The sequence below is a fragment of the Scyliorhinus canicula genome, chromosome 3 (genome assembly GCF_902713615.1).
Source record: "Scyliorhinus canicula chromosome 3, sScyCan1.1, whole genome shotgun sequence".
NCBI lineage: Eukaryota > Metazoa > Chordata > Chondrichthyes > Carcharhiniformes > Scyliorhinidae > Scyliorhinus > Scyliorhinus canicula.
In genome coordinates this window covers 77,393,381-77,416,857 of record NC_052148.1, presented here as the reverse complement: position 1 = coordinate 77,416,857, position 23,477 = coordinate 77,393,381, and the positions used below count along the sequence as shown (strand labels likewise).

Here is a 23,477-nt window from a genome sequence, read left to right as displayed (position 1 = left end):
GATCCCCTTTGCCATAAGTGCTATATTGAACTATTACTTGAAGGATTTCTTGAAGGAGTTGCTTAAAATGTTCCCAAGAAACCTTCCCGAGAAACAACCATGTTAGTACGCGCAACAGAGGACTCTATGCACACAAGAAATGGAGGGAAATGGCCGGAAATGAGTCCTCTGATACCCTGTATCGAAGGAAGGGTTGAAGATTGTGGCCAGTGCCTCCGTAATTTCCATCTTTACATCCCTCAGTATTCTCAGATAATCTTTTTATGCATCTATACCTGAGGCTTATCAAACTTAAGTACATCCATCCTTTTTAACCACTCCTCTATTAATTTTTAGTCCATCCAATATCTCAAACACCTTCTCTTCCATCATGACTTTGGCAGCATCTTCTTTATATGCTATAGAAAACTTTTGGATTTCTTTATATCCTAGTTGCCTGTCTCTTCTCAGATTGTCTCATTACTCCTCTGGCTTCATCTCTCACTTTCCCTCTAAACTTTCCAAATTTAGCCTGGTTCTCATTCGTGTTACAATCTGACAGCTGTGTTATGCATCTTTTTTTCTGCTTCATCTTACCCCTTATCACTGTCGGCATCCAGCTCTGGTTACTTTGCCAGATTTTTACCCCTTTGTGCTTTTGTACCGCGCCTGCAAAAGCAGACCATTGTTCCGGTAAAGTTTTTGTGTGCCAACCTTTGATTCAAGTTGACCTAGATTAGCTCCGTTCTCATCCCATTGAAATTGGTCCTCTCCCAATGGATTATTTTTGTTCTGGATTGCTCTTTGTCCATTTCCATAGCTAACCTAAACCTTATGATATTATGCAAATTGTTCCCTAAATGTTCTCCGACTGACACTTGGATTAATTTTTGACCCACCTCATTCCCTAGAATCAAATTCAGGACTCCCCCCTTGGACTAGAAACATACTGGGTTAAATTATCTGCCCCTCGACACCGGAAATATGAATCGCAATTAGGGGAGAATCGGGCATCCGGCACTGAACCGAATGCCATGCTCTGGTTCCTCGCTGGTGACGACAGCGAGGTTTGCACCATGGCTGCTGAGGAGAGAGAAAGGAAAGAATTTTTAAAATGTTATAAAATTGTACCATTTGCTGGGAGATGGCTGCTAAGGCGGGGGGGGGGGGGGGGGGGGGGGGTAGCGGCGAGCGGCCTGGTGACTGGTCTGTGTCCCGCTCGGGATGGGGGTGGCCTGGCTCAGGCTGCCATTACTGTAGTATGGGTTTTAAATGCACCCGTTTGACACAAGTTACAAGCCCCTGGCTGCTCACACTACTGATTTCTCTCTGTGTCCTATAAATGTTCACAGAGCCTCTGGTCATTTGGTAGCCCACCCAGACCACCCCTCTAGAAAACCTCAGACCCCAGCTCACCACCCATCAATGGGATTGGTGTGGCCAAGCTCAATCAGTGGCACACCAGATACTGTCACTCCTCAGTCCACTCATCAGAAGCGCAGCCCCACTGCGAGGGAATGGCTGAGTGCACCCCAAACAAAGGACACATGCACGAGGGCATTTGGTATTCTCCCTGGCACACTACCCCTCTCAGGGCAGAGGCCACACCAGTGACACTATCAGCTGGCCCACTCCACTGTCCATCAGCTATCTTCAAGCTCTGGCTGCTCATCATGCCCCTGCTCCCATCCATCCTACCCCAGGACAGGTTGTCACATTCTGTGCGTCACACCCAGGACCTACATCACACTGCAGCTACAGAACCAGAGCAGCCAAAGGAAATCCACGCAAACATGGGGAGAAGGTACAAACTCCACACAAATAATGACCCAAGGCTGGAATTGAACCTGGGTCCCTGGTGCTGTGAGGCAGCAGTGCTAAATACTGTGCTACCGTGCCACCCTTCAACTTTGTGCGACAGTGCAAGCCAGTTCGCCTGATGAGACCTAGAGCACTCGCCGCCTCTGCCACCTCCGCTCAGGCCCAGTTTATGTCCACGGGCAGTAACCTCCTGCCCACCCTGGAGAAGAGCGTGTCCTGCCTCTCCTCCATTGCATCCAGCATTCTGTCCAGCTCACCCTCCATGAACCTCGGGTAAGTCTTCGTGGAGCCATCTTCTTGCATGGAATGAGAGTGTGTGGGGAGTGGCCATAAGACCATAAGACATAGGAGCAGAATTAGGCCACTCAGCCCATCGAGTCTGCTCCGCCGTTCTAGTGCACAATTTTTACAAACAATTGCAAAACTTGCAACAAGTCCACAAAATATTGAAACTCTACAGAATGCAGAATCATTCAATCATGACTGATATTTTCTTATCCCCATTCTCCTGCCTTCTCCCCATAACCCCTGAGGCCCTTATGAATCAAGAACCTATCTATCTCTGTCTTAAAGACAGTAAGCTGGTTACCTCAGATGGCTAGACTGTGATACATAATAATGCTAACAATGTGGGTTCAATCCATGTATAGGCTGTGGTAACTCATGGAGGTCTGTCTCCTCACCTTTCCCATGCCTGTGGATTGGTATCTCAAGCCATATATAATTAATTGTTTCCCTCAAATGGAGAAAGATGCCTATGATCCTTTGTGAGTGATGGCTAATTAATTTATTTAAAACCTCCCATTATAACTACACTGCAGGGGCAGCGTGATGGCCCAGCGGTTAGCATTGCTGCCTCACGGCGCTGAGGTCCCAGGTTTGATCCTGGCTCTGGGTCACTGTTCGCGTGAGTATTGCACATTCTCCCCGTGTTTGCGTGGGTTTCGCCCCCACATCCCAAAGATGTGCAGGGTAGGTAGATTGGCCACACTAAATTGCCCCTAAAAAATTGGGAAAAATGAATTCGATACACTAAATTTATATTAATTTTTTTTTAAATAACCAGACTGTGGTTTCTGCATATCTCTTTAATTTATGTGCAAATCTGTTATTTTCCATTATTTGAAGGCCAACAGAGTACCCATGCAGTGTAATGGCACCTCTATTGTTTCTAAACTCTAACAAAATAGATTATGTCCTTTCTCATATGAGCTTCCCTTCTGGACTCCAGGTACATATATGGCCAGCCAAAGTTACAGTCTGAGAGCAGCACACAAAGATTTGATGGGAATTTTGTGTGATAGCTGGTAAGAGCAGTAAATTGGCTGATTCGAGGCAATCCTAATCCAGTTTGGTAAAAGATGTTAGTGCTAAAACAAACATTGGCTACAATCCAGAAACTTTGGCAACAGTATAACAGTCTCGCTTAGAAAGGAGTTGATCATTTACGGAAGTACAGTACACAAAATGGAAATGGAGTAAAAGGCTCCTGCCTGGTGGTACCTTCCATCAGCTGCCCTACCCAATTTACTATGGGGTTGATACAACCGTTTTTACCAATTCACACATTGATTTGTTTTCCTCTACTCCTCTAGCACCTTCTCCTCTTGTAGAGAACTCGCCCCTCCCCTTGTTCCACCCCCTCACTTCTCTCTTAAAACCTTTATTGTTGACTGCCCCTCAAAGCCCACCTGAAGCCTTTAAAAAATATATTTTTATTAAGGCATTTATACATGAAACACAACTAAAACCAAAAAAAAGAACAAACATGAAGTCTCATAACAAATAAATAACACCTCCCTGCCGTTCCGCTCCACCCACCCTGCCTCCCCCACTTTTACCCCCTATACCCCCACTCCCCCCATTGCTGGCATCTTAGCTATCCTTGAAGAAGTCAATAAACGGTTTCCATCTTCGGCCAAACACCCCCCCCCCCCCCCCCCCCCCCCCCACAGACCCTCTCTCCACAAAGTTGATTTTTTTCCAGCGTAAGGAATTCTGCGATGTCGCTCACCCACGGTGACCCCGATTCCTTCCACCCCAACAAAATATGTCTCCAGGCTACCAGGGAAGCAAAGGCCAAGACGTCGGCCTCTCTCACCCCCTGGACTCCTGGGTCTTCCGACACACCGAAAATCACTATTTCTGGGCTCGGGGCAACCTTTACTTTCAGTACCTCAGGCATAACATCAGCGAACCCCTGCCAGAATCCCTCCAGTTTCGGCATTTGAAGCTTATTAATAAGATCTTTGCCCTCCTTTCTTCCCAGTGCCTCTGTACTGGGAAATTCCTCATCCTTGAGGAATTTCGATCTCCATCTTAATTGCACTTGCTGCCTCTCCTTTACCTTCACTGTTCTCCCTAAAGCTTTATATCCAAATAAACTCTTCTACTCATGAGCGTTGTTACCCTTTCAACTTTACCCTCTCACGTGACCTCTCTTTTTCTGATCACAGATAAGACCAACTTTTCCAATTTCTGCGTATTATTAACCAGACACATCTTTTGCCCTTTCCAACTCAACTTCTTTATGATTTGTCAATATAAATAGCTCTCCATCAACTCATTTACACTGCATTACCAAAGCCTTTGGGCTTCCGTTCACCACAATGCTTTTGCAGCTTTCTAATTGCTCAATTATTGCATCACCTTTAATGCTCTTATTAAGCCTTTACTCTCTTGCGTCCAGAGGGTTCCTCCTGGCATACCTCCATCATAACTATCTCAAGTCCAAGGTGAGCAGTGTTGAGTATATTTGGTACACAACTGCTTGAGCCATCCATTACCAAATCTGGAAGAATTGCAAGCACCACCAGGTCTTATTAGCCTTAGTAATAGCTACCTACTACTCCAAGATCTTCCTGGGACAGAGCTAAATATATCCAATTATATACCCCACGAAGATTTATCTTCTTTCCAGGAGCCATTATTTCCAGAGACCTACATGCAGCTCCTTGGCAACGTCATCTGCTATACAGGGGTCAGTCACCACATGACACAAATCTTCGGGCAGCATGGTAACACAATAGTTAGCACTGTGGCTTCACAGCGCCAGGGCCCCAGGTTCGATTCCCTGCTGGGTCGCTGTCTGTGCGGAGTTTGCACGTTCTCCCCGTGTCTGTGTGGGTTTCCTCTGGGTGCTCCGGTTTCCTCCCACAAGTCCCAAAAACGTGCTGTTAGGTAATTTGGACATTCTGAATTCTCCCTCTGTGTACCCGAACAGGTGCCGGAAGGTGGCAACTAGGGGATTTTCACGGTGACTTTATTGCAGTGTTAATGTAAGTCTACTTGTGACGATAAAGATTATTTAAAAAATAATGGTGGCATCCTCAGAGCACTCCTCCGAGGCCTTCCCTTGGGTGGCGGCAGGGTGGGGGAGGCCACCCCGGATGGGCTGGTCATGCTCCCCGAGCTGACAGCCTTTGCCGCCTCATCCCAGCCAGCACTGTAGCTTCAGTTAGACGCTCAGGGGAACAGGGCATCCCGTCTGACCTCTACTGCTTCTAGGCAGGTCAGCATCGCCGAATCATGGAGCTGGTCGTCTCGGCAGCATGGATGCAAGCTGAGTGGTGTTGGCTGTGCAGGATCAGTTTAAGTGTTGCACTCCCTTGTAAGCGAGAGGCTGGTGAACGGGGTCCTGGCGAATCAGCCGGCAGGACCATGGTTTGCTTAAGAATCCCGTGGGGCCTCGTTCAGTGGACCAATTAACATTTTATTGCGGTGATGGCCTTTACGGGCTGATTGTCGGGAAGCTTGCGGTAGTCCCCCCTCGCTACCACACCTCAAAACGGTTCCGTTAAATCGCACCCAAAGTGTGGGCTAAATCAGTGAGAAACTCCCCAGGGCCCAAAAAGTGATGTGTCGTTAGGTAGCAGTGGGAAACTTGCTGGCAGAGCCGTCAGGTATCCCCTAGCAAAACCTGCCACAAATGACACTTTTCAGTTGAATCGCACCCCAATTTTCCATATGGAAGAGGTGGGAAGACTCCACTGGGAAGCATTATATTGTGGTACTAACCACAAACTCTAAACTTTTCCACTAATTCCATCCACTTTCAGACACTGTCTCAGGCTAAAACCCACTGTTCACACCCTTAGCATCCTATTTGGTATAAGCCAAGTTTCTACTGCAGATTGGCCTATTTCCACCTCCTTGATATTCCTCACCTCAGGCCATCTGCTGTTGAAAGCGCCACCCATACCTTTGTCAACTCCAAACTCCTTAATTTCAAATTAAAAGAGAGAACACAGGAAATACTCAGCAGGTCCGGCAGCAATCATGGAGAGAGAGACAAGAATTAACATTTCAGATTCAGGAAATTTCATCGAATTCAATGCTGCCCTGTCCACCTTCTGCAATCCACCATCCATAAAGCTCAGCTCATCTAAATCTCTACTGATCATATTCTTATTGCGACAAAGTTTTATTCATTCATATTGCTTGTATTTACTGATCTACATTGGCTCCCAGGTCCCGATATTGCAGCCCTGCATTTAAGTCCTTTAGTCGCCTCATCTATTCATACGTCTGTAACCTAATCCAGTTCAACAATCCCTTCCTACTTTGTTGCTATGATTTTGGCTTCTTGTACATGCCCAATTCAATTTCTCCACTATTTGACATGTGTGAATCATAGAATTTACAGTGCATTCGGCCTCGAGACCACCGGCCCTTGGAAAGAGCACTCAGCCTGAGCCCACACCCCCACTCTATCCCTGTAACCCCAACTAACTATGTTGGGCACTAAGGACAATTTAGCATGTCCAATCCACCAACCCTGCATATCTTTGGACTGTGGGAGAAAATGAGTACCAGGAGGAAACCCACGCAGGCAAAGGGTGAACATGCAGACCCCGCACAAGCAGTGATCCAAGCCGGCAATGATCCCAGGTCCCTGGCGCTGTGAAACAACAGTGCTAACCACTGTGCTACCATACCTTCAGTTGCCTGGGCAGTATTATGTGGGAGTCCCTTAGTAAGTGATTTCATCTTTCAACTTCCCTCTCCTCCTTAAAACCATTTCTTTGACCAGGCTTTTGATCCTGCCTTCTAATATCTCCTTCTTGATTTAGCATTTATTGTGTTCCCTATTATTCTGTGAAATGTCTTGGGACATGTCTTTTTCTCTGTTGACGGGGAGTTGTTACAATGATGGTGTAACGCAAGTTGATTATTTGAGGTTTGACTCGAAGAAAGTTAGCAAGACAATACGGGTGTCCAGACAAGGAACTGGGTTTTATCTCTGGGGACAGGAAACAGAAGTTGTTTATTTTTCTGGGTCACGGATGCACCCCCGCCAACCCACTTTCAGGGGAATCAATCACTCATAATGATTGTCACAGGGAGAACTCAGTTAATTGGCATGAAGTCAGGTACTATGCCTAAGTAAGGGCAATGAGCGGGCTTGCAAAGCTAGAGGAGCAATCAGAGGTCTTCCAGCTTGAGAATGAAAAACAGGCCGTAATGAAAGGTAATTAAGAGAAAGGACACTTCATCATAGAGGAGACTTCATTTGAAACCTTAGGATTTTTAATCAAGAGAGCAGTTCAGCAGCCAGGCTACCACTGTGCAGGTGTGAAGGAGTGTGGAAGTGCCAGTACAGGGCACCCAGGCAGGGAGAGTTCCAGGCTTGCCTGGAGTACTGTTAATCCCTCCCTGCCAAATCGTCCTGCCAGCAGGTGTTCACCACTCGGCATCTACAACCAGCACCCATTGGTTAAGGACCATCGAGTCGAACTGAAAAATTCCAGTCAGGATCCAGTAATTGGATTTAATTAGGCCCTTAATGAGTTTAACCGGCACCTTGCTTGTGGCTGGTATTCCTGTCAGGCCTGATCCCACCTCTGGAAGAATGACTCAGAGATGGGATGGAGCCAGGGAAACAGAACGCTGGCTGACGGGACTAATTTCCAGCCCTACCTGGCCCTGATTGAAAAAATTAATGAAAATCGATTATTGTCACAAGTAGGCTTAAAAAATTGAAGGCCGAGATTCTCCCAAAGGGAGACAAAGTGCCGACGCCAGAGTGAAACCCGAAGTGTTTCACTCCGGCGTCGGAAGCCGCTCCTCGCCCCCTATTCTCCCACCCCCAGGGGGCTAGGAGCGGCGGCGCGTCATTCTCGGGCGCCGGTCCTTGACGCTTGCGTGAAAGCGGCGCCGCCTGATTGACGCAGCCGGCGGCGCCTAAATGACGTCACCCACGCATGCGCGGTTGCCGTCTTCCCCTTCGCTGCCCCGCACGACATGTCGGAGTGATCTTGCGGGGCAGTGGAGGGAAAAGAGTGTGTCTTTCAGAGATGCCGGCCCGACGATCGATGGGCACCGATCGCGGGCCAGACTCCTCCTGAGCACCCCTCTGGTGCTCGATTCTCCCTCCGCCCCTCACAGGCCCCACACGCAGCGGTCGCGCGCTGTTCACGCCGGCAGCGACCAGGTGTGGTTGGCGCCGGCGTGAACCGGTCATATTAGGCAGGCCGCTCGGCCCATCCAGGCTGGAGAATCGCCGCTCGACCGGAGCGGCGATTCTCTGAGCGGCCTGTCGCAAAACGCGACACGCCGTTGTGAGGGGGGTGGGAGAATCGCATGCGGGTGCCAGGGTGGCGTGGCGTGATTCGCCCGGCATTCCCGCGATTCTCCCACCCGGCATGTGGTTGGAGAATTGGGCCCGAAGTTACTGTGAAAAGCCCCGATTCGCCACATTCCGCTGCCTGTTCGGGGAGGCTGATACGGGAATTGAACCGTGCTGCTGGCCTGCCTTGGTCTGCTTTCAAAGCCAGCGATTTAGCCCTGTGCTAAACCAGCCTCTTACTGAACCCCAGTGAGGCAGCAAAATCAGCCCAATAGGTCAGTTCCTGCCACGCCTATCTTGAGTCCATCACTGAATGCAAAGAAAATCATTGACCTCAAGCTTGCAGAGTTGCTACTTCACAAGTGGAAGTGCAATGGACTGAGATTTTCATTCACCTTCAAGCAAATATTTGACCCGATGCCACATTGTGTGAATTGGAGTATTTCCATTCCCCATATGAACACAGCAGAGGCAGCAGCCACGAAACCAACCAGAAAAATGCATGTGTATCATATTGTCCTGATAGGTGATGGAGAGGCCTCTATTAGGACAGTCAAATAAATCCAAATCTATTTTTGTTCTGTACCCCAACTGGACAACAGTGTAGGTTTCAAAAGGTAATCAATTCTCTCTGAGGTGGGTTATCCTTGCTGAGAAACATTTTGGTGTCCTTAAAAGGCTCAGCATCTACTTCATGCCAGGTGTCAGCTGAAGAAGACTGTCTGGAACAGTCCAGGAATAAAACCAGATGTGTGTGTGTGTTATGGATACATGAAAATCCAAGGATGAAACACAAATTCTGAAGGGCACAAAGATGCTAGTGCAATTCTATGGACATTTGGAGGCCTGATTCCTGGAAAATTGAGAATTTTTACATTAAAAGTAATGCACTTTTATACTTCATAATTAATGCAGTTTCAATCTAAAAAGAGAAGAACAAAGACCAAGGGCGGGATTCTCCAACCCCCCCCGCCGGGTCGGAGAATTGCCAGGGTGTGGAATTTTCCAGCGTGGGGATTTGGTGGGAATTGCGCCTTGCCGGTCGATGGACGTTGGCAGCGGACCAGCACCCCCCCCCAACTATTCTCCGGCCCGCGATGGGCTGAGTGGCCACCCGTTTTTGGCCGGTCCCACCGTCATATGTTGGGACAGATCCGCGGGTGAGCCTGTGCCGTGGGGGCACTCTATTCCTCCATGCCGGCTGGTGTAATGGTCCGTGATGGCCGGTGCGGAGATGAACCCCCCCCCCCCTGCGCATGCGCTGGGATGACGCCAGCACATGCTGGCGCTCCCGCGCATGCGCCAACTCACGCTGGCAGGCGGAGGATTCCGCACCTTCGGGGAGGCCCGACGCCGGAGTGGTTCACGCCACTCCTTTGCACCGGCGTTGCCCGCCCCACTGGTTTCCAAAGAATCTCACCCCAAGACGCTCCTCTAGGATGTTTTTGCTCCACTTTCATACTCTACCTGAGTTTTTAACGGAAACCCTGTTTACATGGACAAATGCAGCTTCCACCATAGTTCAGCAACAAATTGGAGTAAATATTATGTTGCTCAATAGACCTAAATTGCAAGATGTTAAAATAAATGCTGGAATACTGGGAACAGATATTCAATGGAAGGAACATAAACAGAGAATGCTGGAAAAACTCAGGCGTTCTGGCAGCATTTGTCAGGTGTTTTCCCTCGTAACAGGTGCTGCCAGGTTTGCTGGCTTTAGCTATCGAATGGCCATTCGGGTAGAATAGGAGGCCACACCGGGGAACGCAAAGCTGACATCGCACTTAGTCCTGTTTTCTGCACTGAGGAGTTCCGCTCACCAGAACTCCTCAGTGAAGGGATGGCATCCCGATCTCTCGACCGACTGACACAACCCCAAACCCTTCCCCCAGCCCAAACTCACTAATAATGGGATCTTCAGCCCTCTTCACATCCACCCCTGGGTCTGATCACTGTTGCGTGAAAAATGCCAGCTTGACACCTTGGCAGTGCCAGTCTGGCACCTTGGCAGTCACCTGCCAGTTGACAGAGCCACCTGGGTGGCTGGCACTGCCCAAGTACAAGGCTGACAGTGCCAAGGTGCCTGGGTGGCACTAGCAGTGCCAGGGTGCCACCTTGCCCAGAGGGCAAGTACCTGGGGGCCTCCATTCACTTGGGGGACCCCTACGAGTGCCGTTCTGACTGATTCCCTTTTTTGGAGACCAGCACTGAATGGTGCTTTCCTGAGAACCCCCCTTTTTCAGGCCTTTCCACGCCCTCTTTCGTACCATGCCCCTTCCAGAATCACCCCTTCACCTCCCCCCACCCTTTATACCCCCCTTCCACCCTCCTTTCATGGCCATGGTTCCCCCAGGCCTTAACTCTTGGCAGTGCCACCCTGGCACCCAGGTTCCCTGGCACTGCCAACCTGGAACCCTGGCAGTGCTCCTGCAGGCTTTGCAGTGCCACCCAGGCACTTTGCCAGTGCCAGGGTAGCAGTGCCAAGGAGCTAGTCCGGCAGTGCCAAGGTTCCTGTGTTCCAGGGGAAGGGCCATTTGGCCCTGCACAGTCCCTGACCACCTAGGAGCCTCCGATTGCTTGGGAGGTCCTCTGGGAGCCGTTCCGCCTGGTCCACATTTGTGCAGACCAGTACTGAACAGCGCCCAGCTGGGGACTCCCTGCGGAGGCCTATAGATCCCAGGTCAGCATGCCAAAGTAGGTTTAAAAACAACTTAAGCTTGTGAGGCTTGGTCATGGCCATTGTGGGCAGGATCCTGATCGGGACGCCTCGCGAGATCTGGGTAGATCTTGCAAGGCGTACTGGCTGCTGGGAAGCCTATGGGTGGCTTCTTCGAACAGGAATGTGATGCAGCCGATAGATCGCGCCTTTTGTTTCGGATTCTAGCATCTGCAGTATTTCACTTTTATTTAAGTAGAAGGATGTGTGTTTACAGCTTCATTGGCAACGACACTGAATACAAGGACATCTGTCGCAGTGCCAAAAGGTTCCTTCTCTGGGTGCTGGTGAAAATGCATTTTAGTTTCAAAGAAAGCATATATAATACACAAGATTTATAGAACATGGGTCGGGAGCTTGTACATGAATTAATGGATTCATTTCAAGAACTGAGTTGTTGACATAACACCAATGGTGGAGAAATAAAAGCACTTTTGGAGGAGAACAATAAAATGAAACGATATAATGGAGGAATTATATACCTGTACTCTGGATGAATTAATTGACATAGCTGACAAAAATAATGATGGATTACAAATTTGATTGGGACCCGTTGTTAGTGAACATGCCTGAATCTAGTTATTTGAAGAAAATCAAGTTTCCTATTTATGAGGAAATTGTGTCACAATTTGCTAATGTAGACATAGGCATAGAACATACAGTGCAGAAGGAGGCCATTCGGCCCATCGAGTCTGCACCGACCCACTTAAGCCCTCACTTCCCCCCATCCCCTCAACCCAATAACCCTGCCTAACCTTTTGGTCACTAAGGGCAATTTAGAATGGCCAATCCACCTAACCTGCTCGTCTTTGGACTGTGGGAGGAAACCGGAGCACCCGGAGGAAACCCACACAGACGCGGGAAGAACGTGCAGACTCCGCACAGACAGTGAACCAGCGGGGAATGTAAAGTCAAAGACCCCTCTCATAATCAAAGACCCTTCCCACCCGGCTTACTCAGTCTTTCAACTTCTTCCATCGGATTGAAGGTACAAAAGTCTGAGAACATGCACAAACAGATTCAAAAACAGCTTCTTCCCCGCTGTTACCAGACTCCTAAATAACCCTCTTTTGGACTGGCCTGATTAATACTACACTCCTGTATGCTTCATCTGATGCCGGTAGTTTGTATTTACGTTGTACACCTTGTATTGGCCTATTACGTATTCTGTTTTTATTTTATTTTATTTTCATGTACTTAATGATCTGTTTGAGCTGCTCGCAGAAAAATGCTTTTCACTGTACCTCGGTACACGTGACAATAAACAAATCCATCCATGTTTGATGGCAACTGAAATATGAAGCAAGTTTCATAGAATCATAGAATTTACACTGCAGAAAGAGGCCATTTGGCCCATCGGGTCTGCACCGGCTCTTGCAAAGTGCAACCTACTTAAGCCCACATCTCCACCTCATCCCGTAACCCAGCAACCCCACCTAACCTAAGGGCAATTTAGCATGGCCAATCCACCTAACCTGCACATCTTTGGACTGTGGGAGGAAACCGGAGCACCCGGTGGAAACCCATGCAGACTCCGCACAGACAGTAACCCAAGCTGAGAATTGAACCTGGGATCCTGGGGCTGTGAAGCAACTGTGCTAACCACTGTGCTACTGCGCCACCCAGTAAAACGAACAATGATTACTGTACACAGTGCATGAATGTTGTGATATATTTCTGTATGGCAGTGATGGGCAACCTAGGCTGGTGATTGGGCACATGAGTGGCCCTTCTTCATCTCAATGGGTCGCAAGATTGAAATCAGGCACGTTCACAAACGATGACCCCATGTTCAAGATTGAATACATTGAATAGGCACAGAATATTTCAGAATAAATTATAGTAAATGCTTGATAATTTTACATATTAATAGGACTGTCAGCAATGTCAAATGTTAAAAACAAAATAAGTATTTACACTTTCGACTAAGAGGGAGTGCAGTACAGTCAATGTTATGTGCAATCAGCATGCACCTCATTTCATGTGCCCCTGCTTTATGTGTGTATCACTTCAGTTATACCGGTCGGAAAACAATTACGTGGGCAGAAATCAGCGGAATGTGGCAACGGTCAACAGAATGTCACGTGGGCCACACTCAGAACCCAGATGGGCTGCATGTGGCCCCTAAGCTGGAGAATGACCACCTTTCTGTATGGTCTCCTAGCTTTTGGCCTTCACAAGGAATTATAGGTTTCATGCCTCGGGTGTCCTTGCACACTGGCACTCATCCATTTATGGCCATCTCCTTCTGCAAAGTAAAGGATGAAATTTGGTTATGAAACAGATGAGAAATAGGTTGCTAACTAAGGACTAAAACAAAGGATTTGCTTTTTTTTTGCGTAGTTGCTCATGAACAGTCTTTGTCAGCTTTCCAGTAAGCACATTTACCTATTCTAGGCTGATGTAATGGTTTTTAAATGTCTTCAGTCTGTCTCACTTATGTTAATTTAGCGCAAGGTATTGGCTAAATCAAGGTTAGAAACATTTTTGCCGTTCGAAATCCTCTTAGAAAAGATCAATGTCACCCATATATAACAATATAAAATAATTGGCAGTCATATCCATTTGCAGAATAGCAATATAACTGGCAATGCCTCTGCTTGCTGAAATTGACACTTTATCAAATCTGGCATCTTCTTTTATACGTTGTTCCAAACCAGCAGGTGCGGCGATTATGCTGACCCCGATGTAATTGCTCCTTATTCCTGCTGGGCAATCTGTTTAGTGGTGGGTTGCTTTTCTAACCTGCAGAGGGAACTTCTCCATTCACTTAGAGGACCCATGATAATTAAAAGGACCTCATCAGTAAATAAGATTTTTCTTTACCTTGCTCCCTTCAATTTCTGCACTCAACTGTTTCCACAGTGAGTGTTATCTATAGTGCTTACATGGCACCTAAGGGCTTAATAAGTGATTCTGCTTTTGCCTCTTTTTCTGATTGGCTGCTCAGTTGTGCTTCAGTTGTAAATCATCCAGGTTCCAGGAATGCATTATCTGTGTTCCTATGAGTGGTCTAAAAAAAGACAAGGAGAAATTTATTTTACTGAATACAAAATCAGGGTGCTGAATGTCCATGAGTATTAAAAATTGCATTGATGGCTTTTAGATACGGTTATCATTTCACACAATTTAACAAAGCCCAGTGAAATCGCTCCCCCACTCCCTCTTGCTGGAGTTTACTTAGTCAATGCTGTTGCTGATTTCCAATCTGGGGATTGGATGGTGAACGTTGACCATTAGGAGAGTTCAGATGCCAGCAAAGGCAGTTTAAAGGTTTACACTATCTCTCAGACCTTTTGTTTTGAAGAAGGCATGTCAATTGTAAGGAAATCTTCCAGAATTAATTTATCTCACTGTCGGTATGGAAAATATTTAAGAATTCCGCAACTGAAATATGTACTCATTGCACATTTACTGTGTATTGGAAGGGAAGGGTAAGTTTATTTTAAATAGCTTCTGTTTTGGTCTTTTCAGGATATACTTGAAAATGAAAATATTAACCTTGACTGGGTATTCCGCTATTCACTGATTAATGACATTGTGAAGGTAAGATGCATCAAGAGCAAGAGAGATATTGAAATATAATTTAATTAAACTATGAAATGTATTCTTAAAATGTTATTAGTAAAGGGTATTCCAACAGCCTACTTTGGTATTGCAAGAGAACTTCGCTAGGTAAAACAAAAAGCTGAATAAAATGTTGGGAAAGACAATATAATGGGAGCCAATGGTTCCTGGAAGTATCAGTATTTTAGTACAACCAACCAAGACATTAGTACATTTGGATATTAAAAGAATTCGAAAGAAGCCAATTTGCATCTGTAATGAACCTCTGATGACCTCTGGACATTCCAAAGCCCTTTACAGCCAAAGAATATTTCTGAAGAGTGGTGACTTGTTATCTAGGACACATGGCACCCATTTTGCTCACAACATGTTCTTCCAGACAGCAATTTAATATTGGCCAGATAACTGTTTTCGAAATGTTGATTGAGCGAATATTAGCCAAGGCACAGCAGACTCTTTGAATCATAGAATTATAGAATCCCTACAGTGCAAAAGGAGGCCATTTAGTGTCCAGAAAGTTTGGGTGGGGTTATGGGGATAGCGTGGGGGTGTGGGTCTGGATGGGGTGCTCTTTCAGAGGTTCAGCGCAAACTTGATGGGCTAAATGGCATCCTTCTGCACTGTAGGGAATCTATGATTCTAAGATGAGGACTTCCTTGTGGTTCACTCCTTCGTGGCTAGGAGGAGCAGGAGTACTTCCCTTTAACATTGCAAGATCAATGGCCAACTCCCCCCATTGCAGATCAGACTCCCTGCCCCAGCGGGATCAAACACTCCCCTCTCCCCTCCCACCCCAAACAGTTGTGGAATTGGAAATCATATCCATCAGCTCTGTCACATCTCATTCAACATTCCCTGCCTAATTGGAAGGCCAAGTCTATTGATCACACTGCCGTTTGGGAGTGAAGCTATCAGGAACATCACAGCCAGGATTCTCCGATCCCAGTGCGTCCCACTACCGCTGCTCGCGAGAAGGGAGAATTCGCTGCCGAGCCGAAATTCCCATTTATTGCCTCCGGAATCCCACCGGTGAGAACGGATGGAGAATCCCATGTGCATTGTGTAATTAAAACAACACAGAGTGAGGGGAAACACATAAACCGTGGGTCTGCCACTTGATCCCGGACCCCCAGCTCCCTGTGGGTCAAAATATTAATCTAACAAAGTGGCTACTCTGTGCTGTTGTTATTCATTTTCTGGGGATTGTCAAGTCAAAATTGATGAGGAGAAGTTCAGATGAGATCAAAACGGTTTGTTAAGCTGATCTCTTTTGCCTTGCAGGGAATGGTATTTCTACATAACAGCATAATTGGGTCACATGGAAATCTTAAATCATCCAATTGTGTTGTTGACAGTCGTTTTGTGTTGAAAATCACAGATTATGGTTTGACAAGTTTCCGTTCATCGTGTGATAATGAAGATTCGTATGCGCTCTATGCAAGTAAGTTTAGATGTGTGTCATGTGATCAATTTAGACATTGTGTTGGAATCTTCAGTTGAAAAATTTAGCTTTTCATTCGTCTAAAATTTACGGGGCAATGTCCAAAATAATGGAGGTGGTGAAAATGAGTATTCTGAAAACCAGTCAGGAATTCAGCTCGAGCCTCCCTCACTTTTATACACACAACCGCATCGGTAACTACACACTGCTACATGCATGCACACATGCAGATGGTCACACAAACATTTCCATACCTTCCTACATATGTGCACTAAACAGCTGTGTACACAAGCATTCTCACACAAAGAGAAAGAGGAAGTAATTGAGTGAATCACCTATAGATTGTGACCCACAGACCCCAAAGACAAAAGAATTGGCAGTGGATGGAAATACTTGTCAGACTACTCAATTATTAAAAGATGGAGTTTTCCTTGAAGCAGAAGAGACTGAGCGGGGGAATGATTGAGATGTATAAAATTATGAGGGACATAGATAGACAGGAAAAAACTTTTCCCCTTACTGGAGGCATCAGTGACCAGGGGGCATAGATTTAAGATAAGGGATGGGAGGTTTAGAGGGGATGTGAGGAAAAACCTATTCACCCAGAGGGTGGGAGTCTGGATTTCACTGCCTGAAAGGGTGGTGGAAGCAGAGACCTTCACAGCATTTCAGAAGTATTTAGATGTCCACTTGTGATGCCAAGGCATACAAGGCCAAGCTTTGGAAAATGGGATTTGAATACTTTGATAGCTGTTTGTGACCTGCTAATATGCAATGAGCTGAAGGGCCTTTTTTTGTGCTGTAGATCTCGATGACTCTATGGTGCATGATTTGGTGGGATTTAGTGGGGAGTCTCAGGGAAAGTTAGGAAATATGGGGTTTCTCTGATTTTGAGGCTTTGTCCAGAGGAAGTGTCTGATTTTACGACAAAATGTTGGCGCCGCCCCCGCACCGATGCACCCAGAGGTGAGGGGCCAGCAGCTGCACCACTTAAAATGTAAGGCCTTCCCAATATGAATGCCTGGAGAATTGGCGGGTCCGTGGCCATGCATGCGAATGGCGGCTACCTATAGCTGTTGTGCCGTACAACATGGTGCTGGCCACGCACGGACTCGACCTGCCGGATAGTGCCGCTCTGGACACCCCATCTCCACCACCGGGCCACCCCCCACCAGTCCCTCCAGCCTTCACCGAAGCCCTCCCAGTGAGCATCATGGCTCCCCCACTACTGTGGCGGTGCTGGACACAGCCACGCCAGATTCACGAAAACTGAGAGCACAGGTACCCCGCACCGTCGGGAACCCAGCCCATTGGGGGCGGAACATCAGGGGAGGGCCTTCAGGTAACTTCCTGAGGCCGTCCCAATGGTGTGTGGCATACTCCTCAATGACACCGTTTTGGAGTATCCGAAACAGGTCAATTTGGCCGTAAACAGAGATTCTCTACCTGCATGTTGATTACAATATCGGCGTCGGGCAACGGAGAATCCCCCCCCATGATTTGTCAATCAAGGAAGGCAAAGGAATTTGAAAACTTTACTGGTTGAGAATTTGTGAAATTAAAAATTACTGTTGGTGTTCTCATATACCAAAGACTCAAGAACTATAAAATAGAGCATGATTCAAAACTTGTCAAATTAAACAGCAGGCACAGCGCTGTGAGTTGAGCTATTTTAGAATTCTGCAATAGAATTCTGCAGTGGGAACACTGTAATGGAAAAAAACAAATAACAGAAGTTGTTTAGGTTAAACATCAGGTGCATTTTTGGTTTTGGTAGATCTTAATATTTTCCGACACGTTCTTCTTTATTATTTCTCACACTTCATGCCATATCCCTGACCAAAAAGGTTAAACAAGTTAAATGAGGGTATATTTTCCTGTGGTCATTAATGTAAACTAAAAAGTCAGTGCATATTTAAGAGAGGTTTCTCTGAACTTAGATCACCTTTCTGACTCACATTGCCAGCTGGAGGGAAATGTGCCTTGACATATCTGGCACTCAACACGGCTAGAGGTTAGTTGGCTTGGAGCAGCCTAATGATATCTAATTCTTTTCGGATTTGGACCATAGAATCACGGTAGTGGGCAGCACGGTAGCATGGTGGTTAGCATAAATGCTTCACAGCTCCAGGGTCCCAGGTTCGATTCCCGGCTGGGTCACTGTCTGTGCGGAGTCTGCACGTCCTCCCCGTGTGTGCGTGGGTTTCCTCCGGGTGCTCCGGTTTCCTCCCACAGTCCAAAGATGTGCGGGTTAGGTGGATTGGCCATGCTAAATTGCCCGTAGTGTCCTAAAAAGTAAGGTTAAGGGGGGGGGTTGCTGGGTTACGGGTATAGGGTGGATACGTGGGTTTGAGTAGGGTGATCATTGCTCGGCACAACATCGAGGGCCGGAGGGCCTGTTCTGTGCTGTACTGTTCTATCTAATCACTGCATATCAGGAGTAGATGAAAAACCAGATATTGTATGCCCAAATCTAAGCTCAACATCAGGAGCACAAATAAATAAAACTCTCCTTATTTTTTTCATTCACGAATCCCCAAATTTACATTGTGATACTGGATGATTGTCCTCATGTAGCTGCTGACACCATGGGTAACCACACCCTTGTGTGTAACCACACCATAACTAGCTGTTAAAGTGTGCATTATATTTGAGCTATGAAGTCCTTCAACCACTGCCCTATCCCTTCATTCACCACCAGCCTCTGCCTCCTCCTTCACTTCTGGGTTCCTCCCGCCATCGCATCAACTCCCAAAACATTTAGGATGCAGAATATGTTTCCAATCCAGTGGATATCAAAGGTTTCTTGATCACGATCGTGATTCCCATGAGCTGCTCTTGCATTTGTTACACACAGATTGTGAGGTAAGGATTGCCTGTGAAGTCACAACCTGAGGTACATGTGTAGCAGTTATCATATAGGAATTGTATTTAAAGGAGACAGGTGCTTCTTTTGTACAATAAAAATAGCCACCTGAGCTCACAGAACAAATGAAATTGACCAGTAGCATGACTTTCCATGTTCTCAGATATCAGCACCTCTGTTATTTTACAAATGCAGTTTGCCTATTTTATAACAGGCACTGGCATGAGACATAACTTATGCTGTGGACCTTCACACATGAGAGCATTGATTGTTTTTATCAGGTGTGTAGGCCATACATTTTTACGTATAACTGCAGTAGAATGAAAAATTAAGTGTGTGCTTTATCTTTGGAATAGAAAAACTTTGGACGGCTCCAGAATTATTAAGATTGGGACGAGCACCTCCTCAAGGTACCCAGAAAGGAGATGTATACAGTTTTGGCATCATTCTTCAAGAGATCGCCTTAAGAAATGGTTCATTTTATATAGAAGGAATGGATCTCAGTCCAAAAGGTATTTTTCTTCCCTATTCATTCATTATTGTATCCAGCAGAGCAATCAAATCTTGTCTGTTGGCCCTCTGGAAGACCTGTGGGTAAATATGTTACATGGCATGGCACCCAGTACAAAGGATGCAAATAGCAACATCATTCCCTCGCCCATACTCGGTTAATGAAGCGATTGGGATGGTATCTTTAGCCTCAGCACATTTGCTTAGGAAGAGAAATGACAGCCAAAGTTGAAGCTGATGAGAGTTATCTAGCAGTTCCTGTTGGAAGTTTAGGTCTGGAGGTTGGCTGAGGGGGAGGTCAGACGAAGCTGAGCTAAAAATAATTAGCCTATTGCCATTTACTATCTGGAGTCAGTGATGAAGAATGGCCACTTTGATCAGTTATAAAAGGGCTCCAGGCATCTCTTTAGATATAACAATGTAAGACTGCATTCAAGAGAGAAATTTTAACTTTTATTTGAAACTGTAAAGCAGGTCCTACTGCAATGTCACACCAGCCCCACATGATACACTGGCCAGTCAGTTTGTTTTCTTCCGTAATGGGTTCTATGTAAAAGAACAAATTAGAGTTATAATGACATTTAGTTATATTCCAATGAATTTGTTTATTATTTTTGTTTGCACTGAGTGCTGAATTTGGGTGCATTTGAGTGCTATAGTGAGAGTTTGGTGACTGAGGGAGTTAGGTGAGGAGGGAACAAGATGCTCCTTTCATTTTGTTTCCTACACTTCCTCAAAGAGTGTGAAGGGAGCCGGGAGTTTACAGAGAGTGCAGCTGACTGGGAGCACAGTTGGAGGGCGGAGTTCCAGTTGGTTCACAGGCTGGTACATTCTGTAAGATCAGAGGGGATGGAGGCTAGGGCAGTTGCGTGCTCCTCCTGTAGGATGTGGGTGGTGAGGGATACCGCCGGTGTCCCCATTGATTACGCTTGCGGGAGGTGCACCCAACTCCAGCTCCTCAGAGAACGCGTTAGGGAACTGGAGCTAGAGCTGGATGAACTTCGGATCATCCGGGAGGCAGAGGAGTGATAGAGAAGAGTTACAGGGAGGAAGCCACACCCAAGGTACATGACAAGAATAGCTGGGTGACAGTCAGGGGAAGGAAAACCAACGGGCAGACAGTGTAGGGATCCCTCGTGGCCGTTCCCCTTCAAAACAAGTATACCGTTTTAGATGCTGTTGAGGGGGATGACCTAGCGGGGGAAGGCCCTAGCGGCCAAGTCTCTGGTACTGAGCCTGGCTCTGTGGCTCAGAAGGGAAAGGGGGGGGGGGGAGAATAGAAAAGCAATAGTGATAGGAGACTCAGTGGGGGAATGGATAGGAGATTTTGTGGTTGCGAACGAGACTCACGGAAGGTATGTTCCCTCCCGGGTGCCAGGGCCAGGGATGTCTTGGATCGAGTCTACAGGATTCTTAAGGTGGAGGGGGAGCAACCAGAAGTCATGGTGCACATAGGAACCAACAACATAGCTAAGAAAAGGGATGAGGATCTAAAAAGTGATATTAGGGAGTTAGGTTGGAAGCTAAAGAGCAGGACAAGCAGAATAAAGATCTCAGGATTGCTACCGGTGCCACGTGCAAGTGAGGCAAGGAACAGAGAGTGAGAGTAGCTGAACCCGTGGCTACAGGGCTGGTGTAGGAGGGAAGGCTTCAGATATGTGGAACAATGGGATATCTTCTGGGGAAGGTGGGACCTCTACATGAAGGATTGATTGCACCTAAACTGGAGGGGCACCAATATCCTGGGTGGGAGGTTTGCTCGTGCTCTTTGGGAGGGTCTAAACTGGTTTGGCAGGGGGATGGGAACTAGAGCTATGGATCAAAGGATAGGGTAGCTCTTGAATAGGCAGATAGAGTATGCAGTAAGTCTGTGAGGAAGGATAGACAGTTGATAGGGCAAAGTTGCACTCAGTGGATTTGGTTAAAGTGTGTGTTTCAATGCAAGGAGTGTCAGGAATAACGGAGATGAATTTAGAGCATGAATCAGTGCTTGGAACTACGATGTTGTGGCCATTACGGAGACATGGATTTCACAGGGGCAGGAATGGTTGTTCCGGGGTTTAGATGTTTTCAGAAAAATAGGGAGGGAGGTAAAAGAGGAGGGGGAGTGGCACTGTTAATAGGGAGTGCACCACAGCTGCAGAAAAGGAGGTAGTTGAGGAGGGTTTGTCTACTGAGTCAATATGGGTGGAAGTAGAAACAAGAAAGGAGCAGTCACGTTATTGGGAGTTTTCTATTAGCCCCCCAATAGCAGCAGAGAGATAGAGGAACAGATAGCGGCAGATCTTGGAAAAGTACAGAAGTAACAGAGTTGTTGTCATGGATGACTTCAACTTCCCTAATATTGACTGGAACCTCCTTAGTGTAAATGTTTTGGATGGAGCAGATTTTGTCAGGTGTGAACAGGATTCCTGACTCAATATGTAGATAGGCCGACTAGGGGGGAGGCCATATTGGGCTTGGTGCTCGGCAACAAACCAGGCCAGGTGCCAGATGTCTCGGTGGGGGAGAATTTCGGTGACAGTGACCACAACTCCTTGACCTTTACTATAGTCATGGAGAGGAATAGGAACAGACAGTATGGGAAGGTATTTAATTGGGGGAGGGGAAATTATACTGCTATTAGACAGATGCTGAGGAGCATAAAGTGGGAACAATTGTTTTTGGGGAAATGCACAGCACTAATGTGGGGGTTGTTTAAGGAGCATTTGCTGCGAGTGCTGAATTGTTTTCTCCCACTGAGACGAGGAAGGAATGGTCAGGTGCAGGAGCCTTGGATGACAAGAGGATTGGAGCTTCTAGTCAAGAGGAAGAAGGAATCTTGCGTAAGGTTGAGGAAGCAAGGATCTGACTCGGCTCTAAAGGGTTACAAGGTAACCAGGAAGGAACTCAAAAATGGACTGAAAAGAGCTGGAAGGGGGCATGAAAAAGCCCTGGCGGGAAAGATTTGTGGAAACCCCAAAGCGTTCTACACTTATGTGAGAAATAAGAGGATGATCAGAGTGAGAGTAGGGCCAATCAGGGATAGTGGAGGGAACTTGTCTGAGGAGATGGGGGAGGCCCTAAATGAATATATTGCATCAGTATTCACTAGAGAGAGGGACCTTGTTGCTCATGAGAACAGTGTGAATCAGGTTGATATTAAGAAGTAGGATGTGCTAAAATTCTGAAAAGCATCAGGATAGATTAGTCCCCTGGGCCTGATGGGATACCCAAGGTCACTATGGGAAGCGAGGGAGGAGATTGCTGCGCCGTTGGCAATGATCTTTGCATCCTCACTCTCCACTGGAGTAGTACTGGATGATTAGAGGGAGGCGAATGTTGTTCCTCTATTCAAGAAAGGGAATAGGGAAATCCCTGGGAATTACAGACCCATTAGTCTTACATTTGTGGTGAGCAAAATATTGGAAAGGATTCTGAGAGATAGGATTTATGATTATTTGGAAAAACATAGTTAGATTAAAGATAGTCAGCATGGCTTTGTGAGGGCCAGGTCGTGCCTCACAAGCCTCATTGAATTCTTTGAGGATGCGACGAGACGCATTGATGAAGGTCAGGCAGTGGATGTGGTGTATATGGATTTCAGTAAGGCATTTGATAAGGTTCCCCATGGTAGGCTCATTCAGAAAGTTAGGGGGCATGGATACAGGGAAATTTGGCTGTCTGGATACAGAATTGGCTGGCCGAAAGAAGACAGTGAGTGGTAGTGGATGGAAAGTATTCCGCCTGGAAGTAGGTGACCAGTGGTGTCCCGCAAGGATCTGTTCTGGGGCCTCTGCTCTTTGTGGTTTTTATAAATGACTTGAATGAGGAAGTGGAAGGGTGGGTTAGTAAGTTTGCCAATGATACAAAGGTTGGGGGAGTTGTAGATAGTGTTGACGGTCGTTGCAGGTTACAACAGGGCATTGACAGGATGCAGAGCTGGGCTGAGAAGTGGCAGATGAAGTTCAACCTTGATAAATGTGAAGTGATTCATTTTGGAAGGTCGAATTTGAATGCTGAATACAGG

General features: G+C 46.7%; 1 protein-coding gene across 1 annotated transcript in view; it reads left to right on the top strand.

The window, feature by feature from the left end:
• The window catches only part of LOC119962751 (atrial natriuretic peptide receptor 2), a 195,123-nt gene that overhangs the window by 96,022 nt on the left and 75,624 nt on the right, over nt 1-23,477 (top strand). The window contains exons 12-14 of the mRNA XM_038790768.1: nt 14,559-14,630; nt 15,933-16,092; nt 19,315-19,470. Coding sequence (XP_038646696.1) covers nt 14,559-14,630; nt 15,933-16,092; nt 19,315-19,470 — 388 coding nt within the window. The remainder of the gene's footprint in view (nt 1-14,558; nt 14,631-15,932; nt 16,093-19,314; nt 19,471-23,477) is intronic.